This window comes from Halichoerus grypus, chromosome 13, assembly GCF_964656455.1.
Source record: "Halichoerus grypus chromosome 13, mHalGry1.hap1.1, whole genome shotgun sequence".
NCBI lineage: Eukaryota > Metazoa > Chordata > Mammalia > Carnivora > Phocidae > Halichoerus > Halichoerus grypus.
In genome coordinates this window covers 65793623-65819634 of record NC_135724.1, presented here as the reverse complement: position 1 = coordinate 65819634, position 26012 = coordinate 65793623, and the positions used below count along the sequence as shown (strand labels likewise).

General features: G+C 43.5%; 1 protein-coding gene and 1 long non-coding RNA gene across 18 annotated transcripts in view; one reads left to right on the top strand and one right to left on the bottom strand.

The window, feature by feature from the left end:
* Nucleotides 1–26012, bottom strand: part of LDLRAD4 (low density lipoprotein receptor class A domain containing 4) — a 431752-nt gene that overhangs the window by 255484 nt on the left and 150256 nt on the right. For 6 of the 17 annotated variants that reach the window (XM_036082567.2, XM_078060656.1, XM_078060652.1 and 3 more), the window contains exon 3: nt 11105–11576. The exons of 10 other annotated variants lie outside the window; for them this stretch is intronic. In XM_036082567.2, coding sequence (XP_035938460.1) covers nt 11105–11144 — 40 coding nt within the window. In that variant the 5' untranslated portion in view covers nt 11145–11576. The remainder of the gene's footprint in view (nt 1–11104; nt 11577–26012) is intronic. One more of the 17 variants, XM_036082591.2, reaches the window with a different exon arrangement.
* Nucleotides 1–26012, top strand: part of LOC144379900 (uncharacterized) — a 164395-nt gene that overhangs the window by 135841 nt on the left and 2542 nt on the right. The gene's annotated exons all lie outside the window — the stretch shown is intronic.

Sequence of the window (26012 nt, the reverse complement as noted above, 5' to 3'; positions counted from 1 at the left end):
CATGTCCATAAAGAGAGCGAGAATGGGAAGGTGCAGGCTATACCTAGAGCCAGGTACACAGAGCAGCTAGAATTCCAAGTACAAGCAAGGAAAACGGGTCTAAGAGTCCTAGGCCAGAGACAGACTCAGGAGACAGAGATACGGAGCACTGGCTGCTGCCGGCTGGTGAGAGGCAGAGGCAAGGACCAGAAAGAACTCAAATAATGTTACACAGGAGATGCACGGGCAAGAGGGGCCGGAGGTCCTAAACAAGCAGCACGGAAGTGTGTCTGTACCAACACCTGTTTCTAAGTGACAGTTGCCTTTTGTCTATGCCATTTCTGGAGTGGGGGCTTCTGCCCCTGGTCAGTCTAGATGCTCCTGAGGTCACAGCACAGTCTCTCACCAGTTACTAGGCACCATCTCTTTTGCCAGATAGGCTATGATATTATCATATGACGATATATCATATGATGTATGAGGCCATGCATCAGTTCAAGTCACAACAGAACCGACGGTGACAAAGGGAGATCCCAAGAAACCACGAGGTTCTAGCCCCACAACCCGTGCTTTCCATGGAGAGTAGTCTTCCAGAATCTCCTGGCTTAATCTCATCCAAGGAGAACCACCTTCCAGGGCATGCCAGCCAAGAAGTCACCCAGGATGCCTCTCTATGCTGAGCACCAACACAGTCCTGGTGCCCCCAAACATCTTTACAAATAACAAGAGTTGGGAGAAACTGCATTTATCTTACCTCTTTGCATAAACACTGCAGGCAGTTGGAAACCACATTATGGTCAGTGTTCTGCACAGGAAGTGAGTCCCAAGTAGTAACAGATCATTGTTAAAATGCCTTCTAGGGAATGGAGTTGCTTACCTGTAGGGCCTTGCTTTGCTGTTTGGGATCCATGTGCTTACAGCCGGCAGCCCAGAGGCTGTGTGGGGGACCAGCAAGCCACCCGAACGCAAACCCTCCTGCAATGTGCACTGAACCAACATTCAAGGAATATCAGCTCACCAGCACGCCCAACTGTGGGTGCACCCAATTTGCCCCAAATCTGCCCTTAAGCCAAAGAGACCCTTGCTCTTCCTCCCACACACAACTATGCCCACCTTCCCACACATCTTTCTGCTTCTTTGCCTCTCCATCAAGGCCCTGCTCAAATCTGAGCTCTTCTGATAAGCTCAACAGGATTGGTTCTTTTTTATTCTTAGGTGTTTATTTTGATTGTGGGCAAATACATATAATATAAAAGTTACCATTTTTAGGTGCACAGCTCTGTGGCATTAAGTACATTCACGTGGCTGCACACTCATCACTGCCATGGTTCATTCTTCTTACATGCCTATAACCTTCCAAAAGCAGAAGGATATAAAACCTGGTGAGGTTAAGAGGCAGACATGTAAAAGTCTTTACTTTCCAAGTTAGAAAATAGACAACACTATCTGACAAATGCTTACTATGTGAGTTCAGTTTCAAGCTTCAAATTCCTCTCTCTGTCCCTATGTTCTTCACGCCCTGCAAAGCAGGAAGGAAAAGGCCTGTTTCTCTCTGCTTCCCCGCATGCTCAGGATCCAGCTCCAGCACAGACAGACCTGTGTTTTAATTCTGGTACTGCAGCTTGCTAGACAACAGGGCTCAAGCAGGCCTACTCTGGGCCTGTGCTGTTCCCTTACCAATAAACCTGGGATAATAGGCGTACCACCCAGGGCTGTTGCGAGGATTGAATGAGACTGCACATGCGAAAGCACCTGGCAGAGCAGACAATTAATCTTCACTCCTTATGTCAGCTCTGTGAAATATCCTATCTGCTATCAGGGATAACTAAGTCCAAAGGGCAAGGAAAACACTCTTAATTTTCTGAAATTTCACCACAAAAGAGAAACAATAAATTTAAATGATAAGACAGCTTGGTTTCCCATCTTACTTCTGAGATGAAGGAGCCTGAGCCCAGCTGCTACGTACAGGTATGTAGGGCCAGGCACAGTCACCCTGAATCTGGAACCAAGAGGTGTCTTCCTCACACTGCTCTGTAAACGGTCTAAAATACCCGTCTGCTGAGAGGAAAAAATGTCCATGTTACCATATTCACTGTTGTTGGTTAAAAATTTTTTAATAGAACCATAAAACATCCACCCAGATGTCAGGCACGTTTATTTCTGAATCCCCCTCTGAGTTTTCACATTTGAACATAATGTCCTGACAGAAGCACATGCAGACCTGTTACTCCAACTTGGACCCTTCAAAGCACACACCCATGACCTGTGATGACTTCACAGAGTTGCTGCCCTGAAGGCCTCTGGAGAGAAACCATCACCCAGGGCTGTCTCTGAGCAAGGCAGGTAGAGTGACTTAAGTGCAGAGACAGAAACCATATGGGGTGGAATATAAATGAGGGAGAGAGGAAACCATATGCTGGAGATTTCCATAAGCAGAGAGGCCAGGGGTCTGAGCAAAAGTCCACAGCCTCTCTAGACCATGCTCCCAGCTCCACAACAGCAGTGATGCATCTGCCCTGCACCGGACATCTAGATCGTGAGCTCCAAGGGAGAGGAATCGATACCAATCTGCTCTGAATCCCTCATAGATATGGCGTGAGCTCCCATCAAACATTTGCTAAATGAACCCCTGGTTTTTCTAAGGCCTTTATTTATAGTTAACCTCTTGAAGTTGGTGATGGGAGAAGAAAACCATTTATTGAGCACCAACTATCTACTAGGCTCTATATTTGATACTTTACATATGTTACTTCATTTAACCTTTACTAAAATCCTACTGAGTAGTTATTAATAATCTCCATTTTAGTGTTGTAAAAGGTATGCCTCAGAATGGTTACCTAACTCATCAACATCCACTGAGCAGGAATTTGGGGGAAAGTACTACCCAGGACTGGCTGCTTTTCCTGGAAGCCATGCCTTCTCTGGCCTCTGAGTTCATCCTGCAATGATAAGCACAAGAGAGTCGAAACAAAGGATTCTGAAACCTCTGCACACCAATACAGCAAGAATCTAGGACCCAAGAAAGAAATTCAAGAGGTCACGTGTTGAAGCAGTCACCTGATTTCTGCACAAGTCTTTGATTTTTCCAGAGCTAAACCACTCCTTTCAAGGGTAACATAAACATCCAAGTTTCAGAAGTATCATGGACACAAGCCAACAATTTTCAAAGAACCTAATGAGATTTGTAGGTCATTTTTGACCCTGGATATTCAAGAACAAGGAATTCATCTTCAACCAGTGCTAATTACTTAAAACCAACATTCAAACCAGCCCTGACTTTTGTGTGTTTTTACTAAAATCCAGCAAAGAGTAACCACCATCACTTTGAATCACCCTTTAGGATGCTCTGCTCATAAATTTAAAAAGCTAGGAAATGGAAGGCTTCAGTAAAATAAAAGTATACATCAGATTAAACAGTAATTTCAATGTTTTTGACTTTATAATTTCTGTAATATTTGTTTTGATGTTAAAGCTATTTAAAAGCTATCAAAATAAGGAGTTAATAACTATATTTATGTTGTACATATTTAAGTAACCTTAAAATAAACACAATTTCAAGCAACATTGAAATTATTTCTTGTCCTTATTTAAAATGGGTATATACACTCCTCAGACATTAGGCTACCATAAAGTCTCTAAAAAAGAAGATGATCACATCTGTCACAGTAGGAAAACTCTAGAAACAGTGCAGAATAGTTTAGAGGGAAGAAAATGGAGATACTCTCAGGACTTATTAAAAAACAACTTGAATTATGTATTACTTACACATAGAAGAAAATGTTATTAAATAAGGGTTAGGTTTGTAACTGAGGACCAGACACCAAGCTAAATAGGGCAATGTAAAAACCAAGCACATACACCACAGTATGTTCTGACAGCTCTCTTAGTAAATCTAACTTCCCTCAAGCCAGAGCATGCAGGATTTTACAAAAAGCTATTATTATCAATCATTTCTACATCTATTAAATTGCAAGTAGGAAGATCATCTGGGTTTCTCCCATGCACATCACAAAAGATTTCATGGAACTAACATAGACCCTGAGGTCAGAGAAAAATGGTAGAAGGATAAAGTCTAATGGAGATGAAAAAACTTCAGTAAAGCATTGAGATATTTAAAAATGTAAAAAAAAAAAAAAAAAAGCAAGTGGTCCAGTTTATCCAGAACTTCAGTTACAGCAAGAGAATAAAGGAAGAAAACACCAGGGAACTTTGAACTACAGGCTGAGGACTCTAGACTCTTTTCAGGAAGCAAGAAGAAGCCTTGAAAAGTTTGGGGGCAAGAGAAGGTATAATTAAAGCTGCACTTTAAAGACTGGCAGAACTAGAAAAGGGGGAGAATGGAGGCAGGAAGACAGACTGCCTCATTACCTTTTTCCATCTGCAGCATTTTACACATGTCTGGCAAGAGTTCTGTAAACATGGACTCAATAAAAGCTGCCCCAATAGGGGACTGCTTCCCTAGCACCGGAGGACAGAGACATCTGAACTATAGCCAGAAGGAGGGCAACATCCCAGACTGGCAACATGTGCGGTCCTCTATGTTTTCCTTTCTAAAAAGCCCTCAAGGTCTTGTCGTTTGGGAAATGCTGCCCATCATTTGCCCATTTGGGACCTTCATACTGCAAGTCTCATATTAAAGACTTTGAAAAGTTCTATAGTTAAGAAACCAATTTAATTTCTTCTTCCAGAATTTGGCCATGAATCCACCCCCCTCCACCACCACCCCTCTAATTGAGAAACAACTCTTCTAAAACAAGCATCGTCCAGGCAGATCTGGAAAGTGCGGACTAAGGTCATCCACAGTCAGCACACGGGTACAACCTCAAAGGGATCAGTAATAAGCTGAAAGTCTGGTCAGGATCCTTCAGGGCTATTCAGAGTCCTGGGAACAGTGTAGCTCCGTTCAAGCCTCCAAGTAAAGCCACATCCACCCCATACAGAGTCCCAGTGCTCTACCTAGCATGAAAGAATTCCATGGGAGAAAAATAAGCATCCCAACAATTCAATTTAAGTGATTCTTCCTTTTTGGTCATTAGTGGCTAAGAAAACCCAATCACCTAAATCCATAAAATAGCTCTCTTTCAGACACCTGAAGACTATTAAATCTACTCTCATCCTTCTCCTTTATGAGTGAAATAACCTTAATGTATTTAACAACTAGGTCTGATTATCCTTTTCACAAGAAAGACTTATAAATTCTACAGGAATTTGGTTCACTTATTTAGTCATCCAAGGACATACGTTTCTTCCAACACATAATGAAATGATTCTAAAAACCTAAGAAATTTAATTATACAAAACAGTATTTAAGGGCGGCATTGGAGGTGGGGAGGAGGCAGGATCTGAAACCAGCATCTTCTTTAGGATATAATAGTGATAACCCACGCAGGATGCTTTCCAAGTCCTCAGAGAGTACAGTAAACCTCAGATGAAATCTCCATCACTATTAGGATGCTTCAACGGAGAGCTGACTGACCCAGCCTGGAAGGATTCCCATTTCCCTATGCTCAGAGGCATGGAGGGGCTGTTTTTACAAGAGTCTGATCTTGCTGGAGTCTGTCCATCTACATTATTGCTTCTATGAACTAAAGCCAGGCAGAAGGATTGCCCAAAAGAACAAAAACACTGAACCTAGGACCCTTGAGGTTTCACTTGCCCAAATGAAATATCAGCATCATTGTCCTAACTCGTGGCACTCAGGGAACCTTACGGCATCATGCTGCAAAGAGCACCATAAGGTGCATTACTCTCATGACACCCTGTAGTGCAGGCAGGGCTGGGGCATCTCCCAGCTGAATGGCAGGACTGGCACAGCAACTATGAGCAGGCAACTGGAGAAAAACTGAGCTCAGCACAGTCTTAGAAGCTAGGCCCACCCAATCCCTTTGAAAAGTCAATCATAAACCTTAATAAAGTTCATGTCTTTGGACTCCATAATTCTAATTCTGGGAGCTTAACCTAAGAAAATGGCCCAATACATAGAAGAGCTTTTTACACAACGGTGTTCATCAAAGCATTATTTTATAAGGGCAAAAGCTGTCAAAAACTGTAATGTCTAATAATAAGAGCACAATTTAAAGAGTCAAGTACGCATACATAAAAGAATACTATGTAGCAACTTTAAAACATATATATAAAGAAAATACTGGGGTGCCTGGCTGGCTCAGTTGGTCGAGTGTCCAACTCTTGATTTCAGCTTGGGTCGTCATCTCCAGGTCATGAGATTGAGCCCCGAGTCAGGTTCCGTGCTCGGCGGGGGGTAGGGGAGGGGGCCTGGTTGGGATTCTGCCCTTCTCCCCACCCATGCATGCTCTCTAAATAAATAAATAAATTAATTAATTAATTAAAATCTTTTTGAAAAAATGTTCATAATGTAATGTTAAAGGGGAATGATCAGCCACAGGAAGAAATTTATGCAGGAAGGAAAAGATTGAAAGACATAACCTAGATGTTAACAGTGGAAAGCTTCATATGGCAAGACTGTATGTATGGGTAATTATTTTTCTAATTGCAATTTTTCTGTGCTTTCCAAATTTGCCTACAATGAACAGGTATTACTTGTAAAAGAGAAAATTAAGGTTTTTTGTTATAAAATAGTATCTAAATGATTAAAATCATTTCTAAATTATAAGTGCTGAGGGGTGCCTGGGTGACTCAGTCAGTTAATCGTCTGCCTTCAGCTCAGGTAACGATCCCAGGGTCCTGGAATTGAGCCCCGCATCGGGCTCCCTGGCAGGGAGCCTATTTCTCTCTCTCCCTCTGCCACTCCCTCTGCTTGTGCTCTCTCTCTCTCTCTCTCTGTTAAATAAATAAATAAAATCTTTAAAAAAAAATAAATTATATGTGCTGAGAAAATTTAAAACAATGTATAAATTCCTATATGTGAGGAATAGCCTAAGAAAATCATAATTAGGAGGATGAAACTGCAATATGTATCCATGTATGTAAACCTACATTCACACATGAAATAAGATGTAAGAGGGGACTTTGAAAAACACAGGCAAACCAGCACTGGCATGGTGAGGAAGCGGCTTCCAAGCTCCCACGAGCCATCACAATAATTGCACGCACTCCAAAACAAGCAATGGGCTTGCCATGCAAACACAGCTTCACACTGGTCTCCCAGGCTTCCCTCCCAGCCAGACTGCAGCCTCTAAGCCCTTCTTCAATAGGAATCCTGAGCCCCCCAGGCTCCCATCAGCAAGGGAACTGAAACATAAAACATAAACTGACAAATCTTCTTAAGTGGAGGTATGGCTAACTATATAGTGATTTTTGTCATGCTCTAAAACAAGATTTAAAGCCAAGGAAAAATGCCTTAACCCCTTCACCATTTTAAATATCTAAGGCAAGACTCTTTTCCACTGGCCTAGAGAATCCACAAAATCAGTGCATCTTCAATTCCAGAAACTAAGACATTAGCACCTTTAGTTGCCCTGGGATAAGGAAAGACGAAAGTCGGGCTACTGGGTGGCTCAGTGGGTTAAAGCATCTGCCTTCAGCTCAGGTCATGATCCGGGGGTCCTGGGATCAAGTCCCGCATCAGGCTCCCTACTCGGGGGGCAAGGAGTCTGCTTCTCCCTCTGCCCCTCCCCCTGCTTGTGCTCGCTTTCTCTCTCTCCCTCTCAAAAATTAATTAATTAATTAATTTTTTAAAAAAAGACTAAAGTCAAGAAACATAAGAACAGCAAACCAACTAAAAGGGTGGGCACCAGCCTCCTACTCACCTCTAAGACTACACAGCTTTACCCCACTACTTGGGCAGGGACAGAGGATCGTCCCTTTCATTCTACATCATAAGTAACTTTGACCAACTATATAGGGAAAGATGGATGAGAAGAGCAGGCAAAGAGTAAAAAAATGATGAGCCCAGTCCACAGGGACCCACTTCCAGAGAAGGCTACATACATACATCTCCTTTATTCTACCACTGGTTATTTCCCTAGAGATACTGGGAAGCTAAAACCATTGTCCTACAGGTTCTCGTGGGCCCAGCTCTTACAGCTAATATTCAATAATTGACAGCTTCTTTAAGAATGCACAGATTAGGGGCACCTGGGTGGCTCAGTCGGTTAAGCATCCAACTCTTGGTTTCGGCTCAGGTCATGATCTCGCTGTTATGGGATGGAGCCCCGCGCTGGGCTCTGCGCTCAGCATGGAGTCTGCTTCAGATTCTCACTCCCTCTCCTGCCCACTGTCTCTCTCTCTCTCTCTCTCTCTCTCTCTCAAATAAATAAATAAATAAAATCTTAAAAAAAAAAAAAAAGAATGTGAGATTAGTTAATTCAATCACTTCTGTTGAGGAAATGGGACAAGCCAGTTCCTTTTTTCAAGAACTGACTCTCCCAACCTGCCCTCTCCTCTAAACACCACTCTTTGTACAGTGCTGGCTCTCACAGCTTGCCAGGCTTCCATACGCACTAGGCACTTGGGAATCTTGTTAGGATATGTCCTGGTTTAGCAGGGCCAGGTGATACAGAGGTTAATTAAATCCCAATCTCTGATGGAGAGACCCAGGCAGCGGTAAGGCTCCCTAGGTGACCCTCATGTGCAGTGGGGTTGTGCACACAGTGCTAGAAGATTTGGAGAGGCTGCCAGCTCAGTCCAACTGCTGGCTTTGCTGAGTGGACCCCTGCACCAATAATACCAGCACATTAACAATGTCTCGGAGTTGTTGTGAAGACAGACAGTGTTAAGGCAGATAAAGCACATGGTAAGTTCTCTAAAACATTGGCCAAGGATATTATTTTACTACTGTTACCAATATGATTATTATTCAGGTAGGCCAGTGCAACTAGGAGGAGGCCAAATTGTAAGGAAACAGAGTTCTAGGGTAAACTATAAGTTAAAAGAAGTTAAGAAAATATGAGCTGGGGAGGAGCCTTGAGAGGGTGGCTAAGAGCAAATGCATGAGGAAGTGACCAGGGTCCTGTGCATAGCCCACAACCAGGGTAACAGACATAATTATAGCTGCCATTTTCTTGGGCCTTAATGTTTCAGGCACTGTCCTAACTACTGTGAATTCTCCAGGCAGAACCCAGGGGTTTCCATTTTTCAGAGTCAACTGTCTCAAGGCCCCAGGCACCAGCCGGCCTGGGATCCTGACAGGGGCGGCGAGCATGCTTCCTTTCTCCTCAGAGCAGACGAGCTACAGAGCAGCCCAATAAGCGGTGAGGACTGGACACAACTGCATTAAGTGTGAACCATGGCAGACCAATGCCAGGCTCAGGAGAGACTGTGTCTAGAATCCAGTGGGGCAGCCCTGTCACCTCCACTCCCTGGTCAGGCCCCTCTCAAGGGCTGACTGCCCAAGAAGGCACTGGCAATAAGGCAGGAGTCTCAGGAGCCAGGCAGGAGGAGGCAACAACTACAAGAGCTCTCCACCTCCTGGGAAGGCAGGGACACAGCTGGGGAGCGTGCGGACAAGGCTAGTCTCATGTTGAACCATACGCTGCTCTTTACTCTAGTTCTGTTTGTTCCCTCTTCCTCTCAGAATCGCCTTAAGAGCTTCTTTCCATGCACCTCCTAGGTGCCCTTCCTCCCCAGCTATCTCCCAGGGAGAGGGGAAGAAGAGTTTGAAGGCCTGGCCACTTCACAGAGATGTTTTGTGTCACGGCCCTGTATGCCACCCTCCACACAGAAGAGTGACAGTGACATCCCACGAAGGGGCAGCTCATGAGACTGAAACAGCTGAAGTGTACTCATTAAGGGAGGCCAGGAAGGCAGGGTTTCCAGTCAGCCAGGCTGGAAGTCTGAAGATGGTTCTAAAGCACTCAACTCTGTGTGCTCTTCTGAATCTACATTTAAATACTGTTTCATTCATTTTCAAAGGGCCGTGACCACCCTAAGAGGACCTTCCTCAGAACGGCCCCCAAGATGAGGGCTCCCACCTTACAGATGCAGATGCTGACAGGTCTAAGGAGCTCACTCAAATGTGTGAGCACAGAGAGCAAGAAGGACTGGACTGGGCAACCAGGCTCAACACTGTAACTCCACATCAGGAAACAGCTAAGGCCTGGAAAGCACTGAACTCCATATTCAGCATCCCACATATGTAGTCTCATTTTTCCTCAGAGCAGCACCACCACTGAGAGCAGAACGTGACCATCTTCATTTACAAATAGGCAAAGGGAAACATAAGGGAGCTCAATGACTGTCCAACGGCAGAGCTCTAGTCAGGGAAGAAGGCAGAGTTCAATCCAAGTTCATGTGGCCCTCAGACTGAGCCGCCACCTCTCCAAGCACCCAACAACCTGACCTGCTCTCTCCACAAAATTTGAAATGCTGCAAACTTTCAGGTCTGGTCACTTCTCATGATTATTCTACCATCTTTCCTTTTTTTAAAAAAACAAAAAACAAAAAACCCTCTTTTTATGTAGAAATGTTTCTTCTGGATTCCATGAATTTCTTCAACTTCACAGCCCCCATTTTATAAATAAGGAGGCAGAGGCCCAGAAGGATTAAATGCCTTACTGGGATGATAAGTGAATCAGACAAGAAAGAAGGACCCAAATTCAAAAGGCCCTGTGTTTCAGGCCATGGCTCTGGGGCATCAGCCAGACTAAGTGATTCCCTGCAAAATGTGCAAACTGGAAGCCAGGGGGCAAAGCAATGTCAAATAGTGATGTGGGCCTTCCCCATTAGCTCACTTACATGAAAAGAATCCTAAGGACATGGTCAGTTCAGGAGAACTGCCATCCCACCGCCATTTGCACATGAATAAATCAGAGAAGGAAAACTAAAGATGGGGAGGGAAAAGTTACTCATCATCAATAACTTTATTCCCTCAGTCTTCCCAGTTCTGTAAAGAAAAACATACCCCCACACGTTGCTCGCAAGTGACATCTCCTTTAGAGAACAATGACTTCAGGACACTGTGTGTGCCATATTACTCAACAAAAGCAGAATCATAAAATGTCAAATGCTTTTCAAATTCCTATTTAGAGAGCAGAAAAACACACTATTATTTTGTCAAAATCAGTTACCATGGCAGCCTGAGCCCCTTGACTCTGTTTGGCCTTCAGTTCATAAATGCAAATGCACACTCATTTTATAGAGTTGTTTGGTATTTTATTACCTACCCACTAAGAGTTGAAACAAACTTTTAAGTGTGGAGGATTCTCACCTGTGAAAGCATTTGTGGCCTGATAATCAGTTTCCTGCATACTGCTCCCCAGACAAGCCTGTGCTCCAACTCTTAAGCTATCCTGTCAAGAGGAAACCGCCTGGGCGAGGCCTCAGGTCACTTCCATCTTAGCTTGTCGGAGTCCATCGCTTTGCCCCGTCCGGCTTTTGGTAGCATCTGATGCCCACCTGCCCTGCTCCCAGACCCCGAGAGCAGGCAGTACCTGGGACAGCACCCAGTCCAGCAGCGTGCACACTTGGGGCACACAGTCACGTCAGCCGTCCAGCCAAAGAGTGAAGGCCATGGTGAGCCCAGGAGCAGAGGAAGCTGTCCCGCTGACACCTGCTTTCCCACCTTAGAGTGAGGCCCTCCTCAGCCACTTGACAGCCAGCATCCTCCACGGGTCTCAGCCGCTCTAAGGGAGCTCAGTATGGTCTGATCTGCTGCTCTCTGTGCTTCGCCTCTCCCCTTGCTGAAATTAAAAAGAAAGAGATCACTTTCCTGATGACTTGTAGGAGCATTAAATTTAGTAGACCCGTAGAGGCCAAAAAAAGAGAGAGAAAAGAAAATGCCACCCAGAGTGGTGTTCATGGCCATGCTATGGGCACTGGGGGAGCTCTGGGGAGGGAGCAGGTGCAACACCTTTTCCTGAGTGTCTGTGAAGGGGCAGGGAGCAGAGGTAGCTTTTACTTGCACCCCAAAAAAAGACAGAATTAGACAGCATTCTCTGCTCTAAGCCTCCCTAAAAATGGCTACAAAGGTCACACAACAGTCAAATGTCTTTCCCTCAGTTACTCATAGTTCATATATACCCTGAAGAAGAAACCCATTTCCCAAGCTTGTTCCTGAGGTATTAGAAGCGAGGTCTACGGTTCATATCCACTGACGTCAGCACTCCAGGAATGACTTGGGTTGAGTAGTTTTAAAAAAATGACTCTTTGCGGCGGCTGGGTGGCCCAGTCATTAAGCTTCTGCCTTCGGCTCAGGTCATGGTCCCAGGGTCCTGGGATCGAGCCCCGCATAGGGCTCCCTGCTCCGCGGGAAGCCTGCTTCTCCCTCTCCCACTCCCCCTGCTTGTGTTCCCTCTCTCGCTGTGTCTCTGTCAAATAAATAAATAAAATCTTTTTAAAAAAAAATGATTCTTAGGGCGCCTACGTGGCTCAGTCGGTTAAGCATCTGCCTTCCACTTGGGTCATGATCCCAGGGACCGGGGGGGGGTCCCTGCTCAGCCAGGAGCCTGCTTCTCCCTCTCCCTCTGCCTGCCACTCTCCCTGCTTGTGCTCTCTGTCTCTGTCAAAAAATTAAAAAAAAAAAAAATCTTTAAAAAATGACTCTCAAGGGGGAAAACAACGGCCTGTATCAATATTTTAAAAGACTGAGAAGGAAAAGCAAATTTAATCTGAAAATTTACATTACATATTACATAATAATAAAAGCACTTTACAAAATACTTTTCCAGATATTTTAGTGTTATATTAAACAAGAAGCAACACTAATAACAAGAATATTAGAAGTTTGAAGGATGAGACTTTTTAAAAGAGAAGCTGAATAGGAATCTCCAGTATTAGAGAAAAGAAACCTTTTTTTCCATTATCATCACTTCACTCTAATCAATTTACATCAATCTTCGAAAATATAACCTTTATTCCTATTTTTCACCATTAAACTAGAGGGAAGAAAAATAATTTAAGAAAACAGCACACAACAGAAAGGAACACCCTGTTAAGCCTTTTTGTTGTAAATACAAATATAAAGTAGTAAGGGACAACATCACTAATACAGACTAACTATAAGGAAGACCTTATGTATTAACGAAGCACTATAATTATATTAAGAAATTCAACTGTATTGCCTTCATGTACCTGTGGTATCACAGTTAATAAGATATAGCACACCATGAGTACTTAAACTTAATGAATAGGTAAAAAACTTACTTTAATTAAAAAATCATTTATGCAAATGATGATTTTGAAGTGCTTGAAAATGTAACAAAACATTTTTTCTCTGAATTGAAACATTCCACATAAAATGACCAACACACACAGTATCAGCATCCTAAAGTCCTACACTAACTTCTAAAGTAAACCTAATCACATGTACTATACCTATCAATTTAGGAAATGAAATTGCCAGAAAAAAACAAAAACCTACTTGCCCTACAAACCCTTGATTTTCTTTACCCTTTGCTATGGTGCTTTCAATGCACAGAAATGCTAGACTTTATTTGTTCTCTGTTTCTAAACTCAGAGACAATCTGAAGTGTGATAAGGTGTTTGTTGTTGTTCTTGGGCTTTCTGTTTATTTCATTTTGTTTCATTGCAAAAGGTATGCTACCTCACTTTATTTTTTTTTTAAGATTTTATTTATTTACTTGTCCGAGGAGAGAGAGCGCGCACAAGCAGGGGGAGTGGCAGGCAGAGGGAGAAGCAGGCTCCCTGCTGAGCAAGGAGTTCAAGGCAGGACTTGATCCCAGGACCCTGGGATCATGACCTGAGCTGAAGGCAGACGCTTAACTGACTAAGCCACCCGCTTAGTCCTGCTACCTCACTTTAAAAAAATCAAGCTATCCTATATCACATTTCAAATGACTATGGGAAAGACTAAGGCAAATGTGGACAGAAATAGAAATTTTTTTCTTTTCTTTCTTTTACCATCTTTATCACACTCACCAATTCTTTACTTCTTCTTTTTTTTTTTTTTTTTAAAGATTTTATTTATTTATTTGACAGAGACACAGCGAGAGAGGGAACACAAGCAGGGGGAGTGGGAGAGGGAGAAGCAGGCTTCCCGCCGAGCAGGGAGCCCGATGCGGGGCTCGATCCCAGGACCCTGAGATCATGACCTGAGCCGAAGGCAGACGCTTAACGACTGAGCCACCCAGGCGCCCCACCAATTCTTTACTTCTTCTAAAAGAGAAATATGGTGAGAGGTGTGTAACAGCTCATTTTGGGGTTTCAGGCATAGCATTGGCATGGATTTTTAGGATTTTTAGGGCATGATGTATGTGGTTCCCAATAAAGACCAGAGGGACACAACTGTATTATCTTATTAATGAATTTTATATTCCTGCATACAGTCTCCAATATATGCAATTTTTAAGTTAAAATTTAACTGTAACTGCCATAAAATGTTTTCTTAATAGCCACTAACAACACAGATACCCTTTCTAGAAATATACAAGAAAGAGGTGAGGGTGCCCAGGACCTGAAGACTGTTCTGTTCAGTAAGGAACCCAATCATCCAAGACAGGGCCAGGAACCCAGCCACACTCAGTAAGAAAGTGTCAGATGACCCAACAGGCTGGGGAACAGAGGTGGATGATTAGGACCCAGAAATAGCAGAGGCAAAGCACATCTGCTTTCACAGCTTAATAACCAACAAAGAATCAGCAAAAAGGCCGAGAAACAGAACAAATGGCACCTCATCCACTTTTCCCATCTAACCCTCTCTCCTATGGCTCTTGCTCATGATTCTGCTCACCTTCCAATCTCAGCTCAAATGACGCTCATCAGAGAGGTTTCCTTGATCATCCCCCAGGCTAAACTCAGAGCCTGGCTACTTGCCAGAGTCATGGCTGCATGCAGGGGTCTTGAAAACTTAGCACCCATCTCTCTTGCTGGACTGTAAGTGCCATGAGGACAAGGACAGTGATTGGCTGACTTTCCATTTCCCCTCAGCAGCTAAGACACTGCCTAATGCCTGTGTCTGCTGAATGAATGGAAGAGTGGATGAAGGCCATCAGCGTTCAGAGGGGTACACACAGAGGAGTTCGGCAAACACTTCCAAGACAAACCCACCCCAAGCAGTGAATTGAAGGCAGCATTTCCTGGCTGAGAGGCTACTCTACGGTGCTGGCTCTGAGCCTGTGAACTGGGAGGGCTCTGAGCCTGTGAACTGGGAGGGCTCTGAGCCTGTGAACTGGGAGGGCTCTGAGCCTGTGAACTGGGAGGGCTCTGAGCCTGTGAGCTGGGAGGGCTCTGAGCCTGTGAACTGGGAGGGCTCTGAGCCTGTGAACTGGGAGGGCTTTTCCTACCACCCACTGGTCAAGGTGAGACAGTGATTACCAGCGATAATTCTTACTGCAATCACACTTCACAGAACATCCTATCCAATAGAGGCCCTTAGAGGACATGGCTTGAAATCCCCTCAAACCACAGAGGAAAAACTCTAATCCCAGAGAGGTTAGATAACGCCAAAAACTACTGTGCAGTAGAGTCAGGACTAATGCCTGTGTCTCTTGCCTCTCCAACCAACTGTTCTTCCCATGCTACCTCTGAACGTCAAGTAAACCTAAATGGTAAATAAATTCCCTAAACCGAAATGCCTTAAACCTGACAATATTCAAATCAGAGAAATCAAGGGGGAGAAAATGAAGAAAGAGTAAAGAGAGAAAGGCAATTTACCCAGGACGCAGGTTCACAGAGTAATCCTGAGCCTCACATTCAAGAGCCCCCAGTACAGCAAGCAGGCTAACATCATCCTGTCTTCTAGACACACACACACACACACACACACACACACACACACGTTCTATTTATACTGGGAAGATGGGTAGGCCTAACCAGAAAATAAATTAATTCAATACTGCACTTGAAAAATGTCATCAAGTCCCTCCCATAATAGAGCAACAGTTACTAAGGAAATAGAGCACACCGAATGGAAAAACATCCCCACAGGAAGGAACACTTTTTAAAAAATGAACACCCACAAAACCTAACCAAGTAAGTTATAGAATATGTTTGCTTTACCACTTATTCATAAAAACTTACATGAAATGCAGTCTCCTAGGAATCACTGGGGAATGAAAACTGCATTCATCAGATCACAGCTTTCACAAAATTACACTACAAAAATAGACATATGCAATTCAGGAAACATTAGGGTCAAACACTAGGCACAAAGGCCAAAACCCAGAAGCAAAGTGAAATAACAATCTTTTTTAAAAATCTAGTAACATTCAAGAAACTTGTAATGTGTAAGGAATAAACACTGCAGTTTCATTTTTTATTTCCTCTAACCGTGGACAGACTGCTTCACTGGCTGAGTGTCGGTTACCTAGGTGATGGCTAGACTGAGCAGCCTAACGGGCTCCAGGCCGAAGGGACTCAGGGAGTAGAGGCCCCATACCTGTGTCTGATGATTTGTCACCGCTCTATCCACCAAAGAAGTCCTAGGGAAAAAGGAACACTGAGAGATGAAGAGACAGCTCTAACCTTGACACCCCCCCAAAAAAAACATAAAAATTAACACATTAAGAGTTAAGTACTGTACTGCTCACTGAGAAAAATCTCAACTACTGGCAGGCTCACTTAAGTTTAAAGTGATAATGGACTTTCAGCAAGACAGGTGTAAGAAAAAGTAGAGAGAAGAAACCTGAGGATCTATTTCCAACCAGAGTTTGAATCAGGTGTCACCCTGGGAGAGAGATATCACACTTTCCCACATGAGCTCCTCTACCTCATGAACAAGATAGCCTGGACCTTGGTAAGTGCCCATGAGTCTCAACATTTCCTCACAGCAAAAAAAGTATGTCCTTGGAAAAACATGGCCCCTACCCTCAAGGTAGCCATGGGGCAGAGAGCACCAGACAGGGCATCCTTCCCCTGGTTCTGGGCCCACTTACAGGACTTGGTCAAGTCCCTCAGCCTGTCAGGCTTCCACTTACTCATTTTAAAGTGAGAACATGAAATTTGAGGTCCCTTCTGATCCTGAGTATTCTCCTGTGGCCCTGTCTCTGGTCGAGGGAGACAGGACAATGTGTATGAAAAGAACATAATGACCAAACACAGAAAATCTGCACATAAACCCAAGTCTGAGAACAAGTCAGAGAAATGAGCTGCCTATAACCAGGGGAGGCTGAATTGGGGTGATGTAGATCCTTCACACTACTTTTAATTTCTATGATTCAGGGGTATAAAACAATCTGAGGTTGTGTTATAAAAGCTATAAAGCCATCCTAGCTCTGAGTAGTTTGATGGGCTCCAGATAGGTAGGTCATCATTTTAGGAAGCAAGTACAAAATCTAAAACACTCATTTCAAATATACACACAAGCTGCAAAAGGAAAAAGCAGCAATTATATTAGAATATCCTTTAAAATGTCACTTTGGCAAATATGACACTAAATAAATCCTGAAGGATCTATAGTCTGAGGCTCTATACTCCAACCAAATTGGAGAACGTTTCCCCCTAAATAAGTTAGTAGGATAACTGTCCCTAGTGATTCAGTTGAGTTTATAACTATCTTCTCATACTATTTAGGAATAAAGGAAGCAATAAGCAGTCATCTACCCCACCCCTTTATTTTATGGAGGAGACTGAGGCTCCGGGAGGAGAGGGAATGCATTGAAAGTGACTGTGATAATAAAGGCCGCGCTGGGAACGAAACCAGGTGTCAGTCTAGGCCCAAGCTCCAAGTTCCTCCATGCACACAAACTGTCCAAAAGGAAGAAGCTAAGAAACGGATGCAGCACACACCAATAGCCAATGGAGATCAAGGAATGCTGAGATGATTTCCACTTTCCCAGGCCCAAATTGGCCTATGCCCACACTACCAACATGCTGAAAAGAAAAGGCAAGGAAGGGTCAGGCACAGAATCAGAATGTGCACTGAAGGTTACCTGACCTAGTGTGAGCACATCATGGTCACCTCAGCTGTGAACACCAGCCAAGCAGAAGCTGGCTATGAGAGAAATGGTCACCCCTCCCAGCCTGGTGTGAGACGTACAGACTGGCCACACCAAGGAGTTGGGCTCTGAGATGTTCCACACCTAGCACGCTCCCCCATCCCAACTGTCTTCAGATAAAATTAGCTTACAATGGGCATGACAGGCAAAGAAAAAGGGGCTCCCATAGGAAACTAACCAGCGTGAGCAGTGAGGCAGGGGAGCGGTCCTCTGGTTCCTTTGGTAAGAGTAGGAGAGAATGAGGACTAATGACCTGCTTGTATGCAACAGTGTTTGTCCTTGTATGTACTCCCCAGTGCCCTCATCACCCATCAAGGCCTGCTCTGCCAGTGCCGGCACTCCCGGCATCCCACACCAAGCCACGCCCTTCCCCACACAACTGCAGCCTTCCATCGAACACTCAGGCCTTGCCCATGACTACCCCTGCTCTCTGGCCTATGGAACACCGCACAAGCTGCATCCTCCCATTCAGCATTTCAATAGCTCTTTGTGGGATTATTAGTCTAGCAAGGTATTATCTTAGGTGATGGGGAGACAGGAATGAGCAAAACAAACCAAGCTCCTGTCCCCAAGTTGTCTATAGTGTTTATGGTGGTATTTCCTAATGGAAACCTTTTGCTTATCTTTGCATCCTCAGCACTGACCACCGTGGGGCCTAGAATACAGCAGGTGCCCAATAAATGCTGGTTGTACTGCACTGAATCACATCTGAGCTTCAGCTTGATCACCTCCTTGTCACTCTGCATCAGGTGCACAAAGTACCAAGGGCATGGTACACAAAGAGACTGCTGGGCCCAGGGCACTCTGTGAGGGAAGTTCCAGCTGGGAGCCTGGGGCCCAGGCAATGCCAGCCTGTCCACCATTGAAAACACACTCGAATGAGAGCTTTATACACAAACAGGCCAGAGGACAAAAGGCCAGGCTCTGAGTTGGACTATCTTGGGTTCACCTTCTTTGGGGCTCTGTGTGATTTTAGCAGTTACTTAACCCCTTTGAGCTTCAGTTTCCTCATCTGTAAAAGAAGCAATGATGGAACCTACCTCATAGAATTATTGTACATTTAATGAGGAAACATATACAGAATACCGGCCTCTAACGAATGGTAAGGACATAAGAGTTGCTACAGTGATTACAAGTCACCTCAGCATCTTCAAAGAATATTCCCCACCCACCCTTTTCTAGTTTTCATCTGACCTAATTGGGCAAAAGATGGCATTTTATCATATAGTTCCTCAACTGATTTGTCTTGATTTTTTAAAGTTCATGAGAGATAAAAATCTAAGCTTAAAATCATTTTATATCAGCTAAAACTCATAACGGGATCAGGGGAAAGGATACAAAATTAGACAAAATGTGTGGGTGAGATATTTGGTATGAAATGTGGTAGAATAGTAGAAGAAAAAAATAACAAAAAAAGAAACTTGCCTTTAAAAGGAAAAAGAGCCTCTTGGTATTCAATTTTTTCAAGTTTTCATATTGAAATATCAAATTTAAAAAATAGCAATAGACAGTAATAAATAAATTTAACCAAGGTCTTACATCTCTTTGCCAGAAAATAATCATGCAGGGTCCAATCTTCCAATCTGACTTTCTTCCTTCCTTTTCCCCATTTGTTCATTCCCTTTGTAAAGTGCTGACTTTTTAAGCCCTTTATGTGCATTTCTCAAACTTCCATAGGGCCCCGAGAATGAAACTGCACACAGAGGACATCCTACTAACCCCTTCCAACAGCAAGGCAAATCCAGCACTCTTCTACATAACAGGAGGTGTTGGAACAGAAATACCAACACTTTAAAAGCTAATAAAAATTGATCAACAATAAAACAGCCGATACTCCCTATAGAAATGAATGATCTATATAATTTTAGTCGCTTGCATTAGCAAAGGTTTCCTAAACTTCCCTTGTTTACAAAGCTCCAGACCAGCTCCACATATGCATCTTTAATCAAAACACACAGGGAATGTCTAAATTTTCATTATGTAGTTTTGTCTTGTTTGCTCATATTCATTTTCTGAAAAATATATTCATTTAGGAAAAAGATAACTTTGTTTTATAATTTTTTTAAGATTTTATCTTTCTTAAGTAATGTCTACACCCAACATGGGGCTCAAACTTACAACCCTAAGATCAAGAGTCGCAAGCTCTACTGACTGAGCCCGCCCGGCACCCCTCTGTTTTATAATTTTTTACCACTCAATATCCTGTTTGAGGTGGGTAGTGTTGGCTAGGAATACTCCAATAATATTTTTCTTAGACCTTTCCAAAGTCTGTGTTGTCTGGGGCAGACATGAGAGACGAGAGATGTGCGGCGACCACCTGACAGGCATCTCCCCGGCACTGGGCTCTGGCAGTAGCCAGCAGTCTACTGCTCATTTAATGCAGGTGCAAATGCGGGACACACACACACACACACTGTTTAGCAATTTGTGCCCTGGCAGAAAGACTCCTTACTGCCTGAACACGTCCATTACAACAGAATTTAGGGTAAGGCCCACTTACCCTAGAGAGAGGGAGAGAGAAAACAGTTCCCTCCGACAGTCCGCACAGCACACCTAGACACAGACCCATCTCATATCCTCTTAGAACTTAAGCTTCCTTTCAAAACAGTGTTGTTTCTATCATTTAAGGGAACCAGAAAAAGAAACGATATAGAATGTGTCAAACACCGTCCCAGGAAGATCACAGATTCTCTGACTACCTTAGAGAAAACACACATTCTCATATGAGAGTGAAAAGGTAATCTCTAGACCAACCTTTCAAGAATGACTTGGAATTCAACTGGGAAAACTTGTCATTTGAGACATACCAAATTCTGGAAACGGAACTCATTTAGCCCAGTCAGTTAGCGTTGGTGGAACAACTTAATCTGATCCCAGAAATCCAAGGGGACGACCATTTCAGCAGATGTCTGAAGGACATAACACAAAATGGTACTGTCCGAGGTTGGCCCCCGGAGCTGATGTCACCAGCAGCAACCAGTCTAAGCGTGTGACAAACGAGCTCTCGGTGGTACAGTTATACACGATAATGAACGCTACATCTGTGAGAGGCCCCAGCACACCAAGCCATTTGACGAGCAGTGCCCGACTCCACATATATTAGGGAAACACTGATAGAGTTTCACATCTTCCTGGAAGGCTGGAGAGAGGCAGAGCCATGAAAGTGCATCTGTCCTGAAGAACAGCTGTTGAAGGGGACAGAGAATTCAGGGGAAAGGCTGACTGGTATTTAACTAATGGGACTACACAGACCCTGTCCCTGTGTGTTCTGGAGGCCTCCAGCCAAGCAGAAAGACTTCATTAGACCAACTTCCGCTGCCTTGGTAACAAAGGCCTATGCGTGTGCTCTTACACAGTAAAAGCAAACGAGTGTTACTCATGGGGGAAAGCACTACAGACAGGTACCGCGCGTCCCGCCTAGCAGCCCAGGGGGCAGCAGAAACATGCCCTCCTAGAATGTAGAACTGGCCCCTCCACAAGCCCAGTGTGATCGGAAGCAGTCTCCTACAGCACCTGAGGCCATGTGTTTGCAAGTTTGCTGAGTTTGCTCAGCTTTAGAAGCACTTACTGACAGGATGGGCGGAGCAAGATGGCGGAGGAGTAGGAGACCTGGATTTCGTCTCCTCTCAGGAATTCAGCTGGATAGGGATCAAACCATTCTGAACACCTACAAACTCAACAGGAGATCAAAGAAAAGAAGAGCAACAACTCTCTGAACAGAAAAGCGACCACTTTTTGGAAGGTAGGACGTGCGGAGAAGTGAATCCGAGGCGATATTCGGGAGGATAGACGGCGGGGGAGGGGCCTCCGACGGCCGCTTCTGGCAAGTGATAGAGCCACGGAGCACAAAATCGGAACTTTTAAAAGTCTGCTCCGCTGAGGGACGTCACTCTGGTGGCGAAGTGGGGGGTGGAACCCTCGCGGGACAGTGTGGTCTCAGGACCCTCGGGGTCACAGAAAGACCGGGGGTGCCTGAGTGCGGCAGAGCTCCCAGGTATCGGAGCGGGGAAGCCGGCTGGAGAGACGGAGTCCAGGCGCGGGCTCTCAGCTCGGGGTTGCTATAAACCGTGATCCGCGGCACAGTCGGGCCACAGCTCCTCCAGCAGGGACCCAACAAGCGGCAGATCCGGGGAGACTCACCTTCTTCCCCCGGGAGGAGAGGTGCGGGAGTGCACCGCGGGGATCTGCTGGGTTTGGAGACTCCACCTGGGGTCGGGTGCCAGATAGAAAGGCGCGGTCACAGGCTGGGTGAGCGCGGAGTGTGGCCGGAGACCGGGGAGACGGGAGTGACTGACTGCTTTTCTCTGGGGGCTCGCTGAGGAGCGGACCCCGAGTTCTCGGCTCCGCCGGGGCGGAGACTGGGAGGCCGCCATTTTCACTCTCCGCCTCCAAAGCTGTACGGAAAGCTTGCAGGGAACAAAAGCTCCGGAGAGCAAACCCGAGCAGATTACTTAGCCCGGACCGGCAAGGGCGGGGCAATTTTGCCTCCGGCAAAGACATTTGGGAACCACGGCAACAGGCCCCTCCCCCAGAAGATCAGCGAGAACAGCCAGCCAAGACCAAGTTTACCGATCAATGAGAACGGCAGAACTCCAGCGCTAGGGGAACACTGCACATAGAATTCATGGCTTTTTTACCATGATTCTTTAGTCTTTCAAAGTTAATTATTTTTTTTAACTGTCTTTTTTTCTTTTTTCCTTTTTTCTTTTTTTTTGAATTTTTCTTTTTCCCTTTTTCAACCAACATCTTATCAATCCCTTTTTTAAAAAAAAAACATTTTTATTTTTCATTTTTAAAGTCATATTCTATCCCTTCATAGTAGTTACCCGTATTTTTGGCATATATATATAAGTTGTTCTCTCTTTAAAATCTTGAGATAGTTTCTTCTAACAGATCAAAATATACTCTAAATCTCTAGTGTATGGTTTTTTTCTACTCCCCTGCCTGATCACATTCTCTCCCTTTTTTCTTTCTTTTTTTTTTTTTTTTTAATCCTCTTCTTTCTTTTTTCAAACAACTTATCAAATCCTTTTTTAAAATTTTTTATAATTTCCATCTTTACAGTCATATTCCATCCCTTCATCATATCAACCCTTATTTTTGTACATATATAAGTTTTTCTTTCTTTAAAATTTTGGGAGGGACTTTCTTTTAACAGACCAAAATACACCCAAAATCTAGTGTGTGGCACTGATCTATAATCCAGCCTGATCATATTTGATCACATTCTGTTTTTGTTTTGTTTTGTTTTGTTCTGCTTTTGTTTGTTTTTATCTTTATCTTTTTCTTTTTTCTTTTTTTCTTTCCTTTTCTTTTTTCTCTCTTTCCCTTTCTTTTCCCACTGCTTCAGGTCTTTTCTGATTTGTTTAGAGTATATTTTCTGGGGACGTTGTTACCCTGCTAGCATTTTGTTTTCTCATTAATCTATTCTCCTCTGCACAAAATGACAAGACGGAAAAAATCACCTCAACAAAAAGAACAAGAGGTAGTACCGACTGCCAGGGACCTACTCAATACGGACATTAGTACAATGTCAGATCTAGAGTGCAGAATCATCACTTTAAAGATACTAGCTGGGCTTGAAAAAAACATGGAAGTTATTAGAGAAACCCTTTCTGGAGAAGTAAAAGAACTAAAATCGAACCAAGTAGAAATCAAAAAGGCTATTAATGAGGTGCAATCAAATATGGGGGCACTAACTGCTAGGATAAATGAGGCAGAAGAAAGAATCAGTGAGATAGAAGACCAAATGATGGAAAATAAAGAAGCTGAGAAAAAGAGAGATAAACAACTACTGGATCACGAGGGCAGAATTCGAGAAATAAACGATACCATAAGACGAAACAACATTAGAATAATTGGGATCCCAGAAGAAGAAGAAAGAGAGAGAGGTGCAGAAGGTATAATGGAGCAAATTATAGCAGAGAACTTCCCTAATTTGGGGAAGGAAACAGGCATCAAAATCCAGGAAGCACAGAGAACCCCTCTCAAAATCAATAAAAATAGGTCAACACCCCGACATCTAATAGTAAAACTTACGAGTCTCAGAGACAAAGAGAAAATCCTGAAAGCAGCTCGGGAGAAGAGATATGTAACCTACAATGGTAGAAACATTAGATTGGCAACAGACTTATCCACAGAGACCTGGCAGGCCAGAAAGGACTGGCAGGACATATTCAGAGCACTAAATGAGAAAAATATGCAGCCAAGAATACTATATCCAGCTAGGCTGTCATTGAAAATTGAAGGAGAGATCAAAAGCTTCCAGGACAAACAAAAACTAAAGGAATTTGCAAACACGAAACCAGCCCTACAACAAATATTGAAAGGGGTCCTCTAAGCAAAGAGAGAGCCTAAAAGCAACATAGACCAGAAAGGAACACAAACAATATACAGTAACAGTCACTTTACAGGCAATACAATGGCACTGAACTCCTATCTTTCAATAGTTACCCTGAATGTAAATGGGCTAAATGCCCCAATCAAAAGACACAGGCTATCAGATTGGATTAAAAAACAAGACCCATCGATATGCTGTCTGCAAGAGACTCATTTTAGACCCAAAGACACCCCCAGATTGAAAGTGAGGGGGTGGAAAACCATTTACCATGCTAATGGACACCAAAAGAAAGCTGGGGTGGCAATCCTTATATCAGACAAATTAGATTTTAAACCAAAGACTGTAATAAGAGATGAGGAAGGACACTATATCATACTTAAAGGGTCTATCCAACAAGAAGATCTAACAATTGTAAATATCTATGCCCCTAACATGGGAGCAGCCAATTATATAAGGCAATTAATAACAAAAGCAAAGAAACACATCGACAACAATACAATAATAGTGGGGGACTTTAACACCCCCCTCACTGAAATGGACAGATCGTCTAAGCAAAAGATCAACAAGGAAATAAAGACTTTAAATGACACACTGGACCAAATGGACTTCACAGACATATTCAGAACATTCCATCCCAAAGCAACAGAATACACATTCTTCTCTAGTGCCCATGGAACATTCTCCAGAATAGATCACATCCTAGGTCATAAATCAGGTCTCAACCGGTACCAGAAGATTGGGATCATCCCCTGCCTATTTTCAGACCACAATGCTTTGAAACTAGAACTCAATCACAAGAGGAAAGTCAGAAAGAACTCAAATACATGGAGGCTAAAGAGCATCCTACTGAAGAATGAATGGGTCAACCAGGAAATTAAAGAAGAATTAAAAAAATTCATGGAAACCAATGAAAATGAAAACACAACTATTCAAAATCTTTGGGATACAGCAAAGGCAGTCCTAAGAGGAAAGTATATAGCAATACAAGCCTTTCTCAAGAAACAAGAAAGGTCTCAAGTACACAACCTAACCCTACACCTAAAGGAGCTGGAGAAAGAACAGCAAATAAAGCCTAAACCCAGCAGGAGAAGAGAAATAATAAAGATCAGAGCAGAAATCAATGAAATAGAAACCAAAAGAACAGTAGAACAGATCAACGAAACTAGGAGCTGGTTCTTTGAAAGAATTAACAAGATTGATAAGCCCCTGGCCAGACTTATCAAAAAGAAAAGAGAAATGACCCAAATCAACAAAATCATGAATGAAAGAGGAGAAATCACAACCAACACCAAGGAAATACAAACAATTATAAGAACATATTATGAGCAACTCTATGCCAACAAATTAGATAACCTGGAAGTAATGGATGATTTCCTAGAGATGTATCAACTACCAAAACTGAACCAGGAAGAAATAGAACACCTGAACAGACCTATAACCACTAAGGAAATAGAAGCAGTCATCAAAAATCTCCCAAAACACAAAAGCCCAGGGCCAGATGGCTTCCCAGGGGAATTCTACCAAACATTTCAAGAAGAATTAATACCTATCCTTCTGAAACTGTTCCAAAAAATAGAAATGGAAGGAAAACTTCCAAACTCATTTTATGAGGCCAGCATTACCTTGATCCCAAAACCAGACAAAGACCCCATCAAAAAGGAGAATTACAGACCAATATCCCTGATGAACATGGATGCAAAAATTCTCACCAAAATACTAGCCAATAGGATCCAACAGTACATTAAAAGGATTATTCACCACGACCAAGTCGGATTTATCCCTGGGCTGCAAGGTTGGTTCAACATCCGCAAATCAATCAACGTGATACAATACATTAACAAAAGAAAAAACAAGAATCACATGATCCTCTCAATAGATGCAGA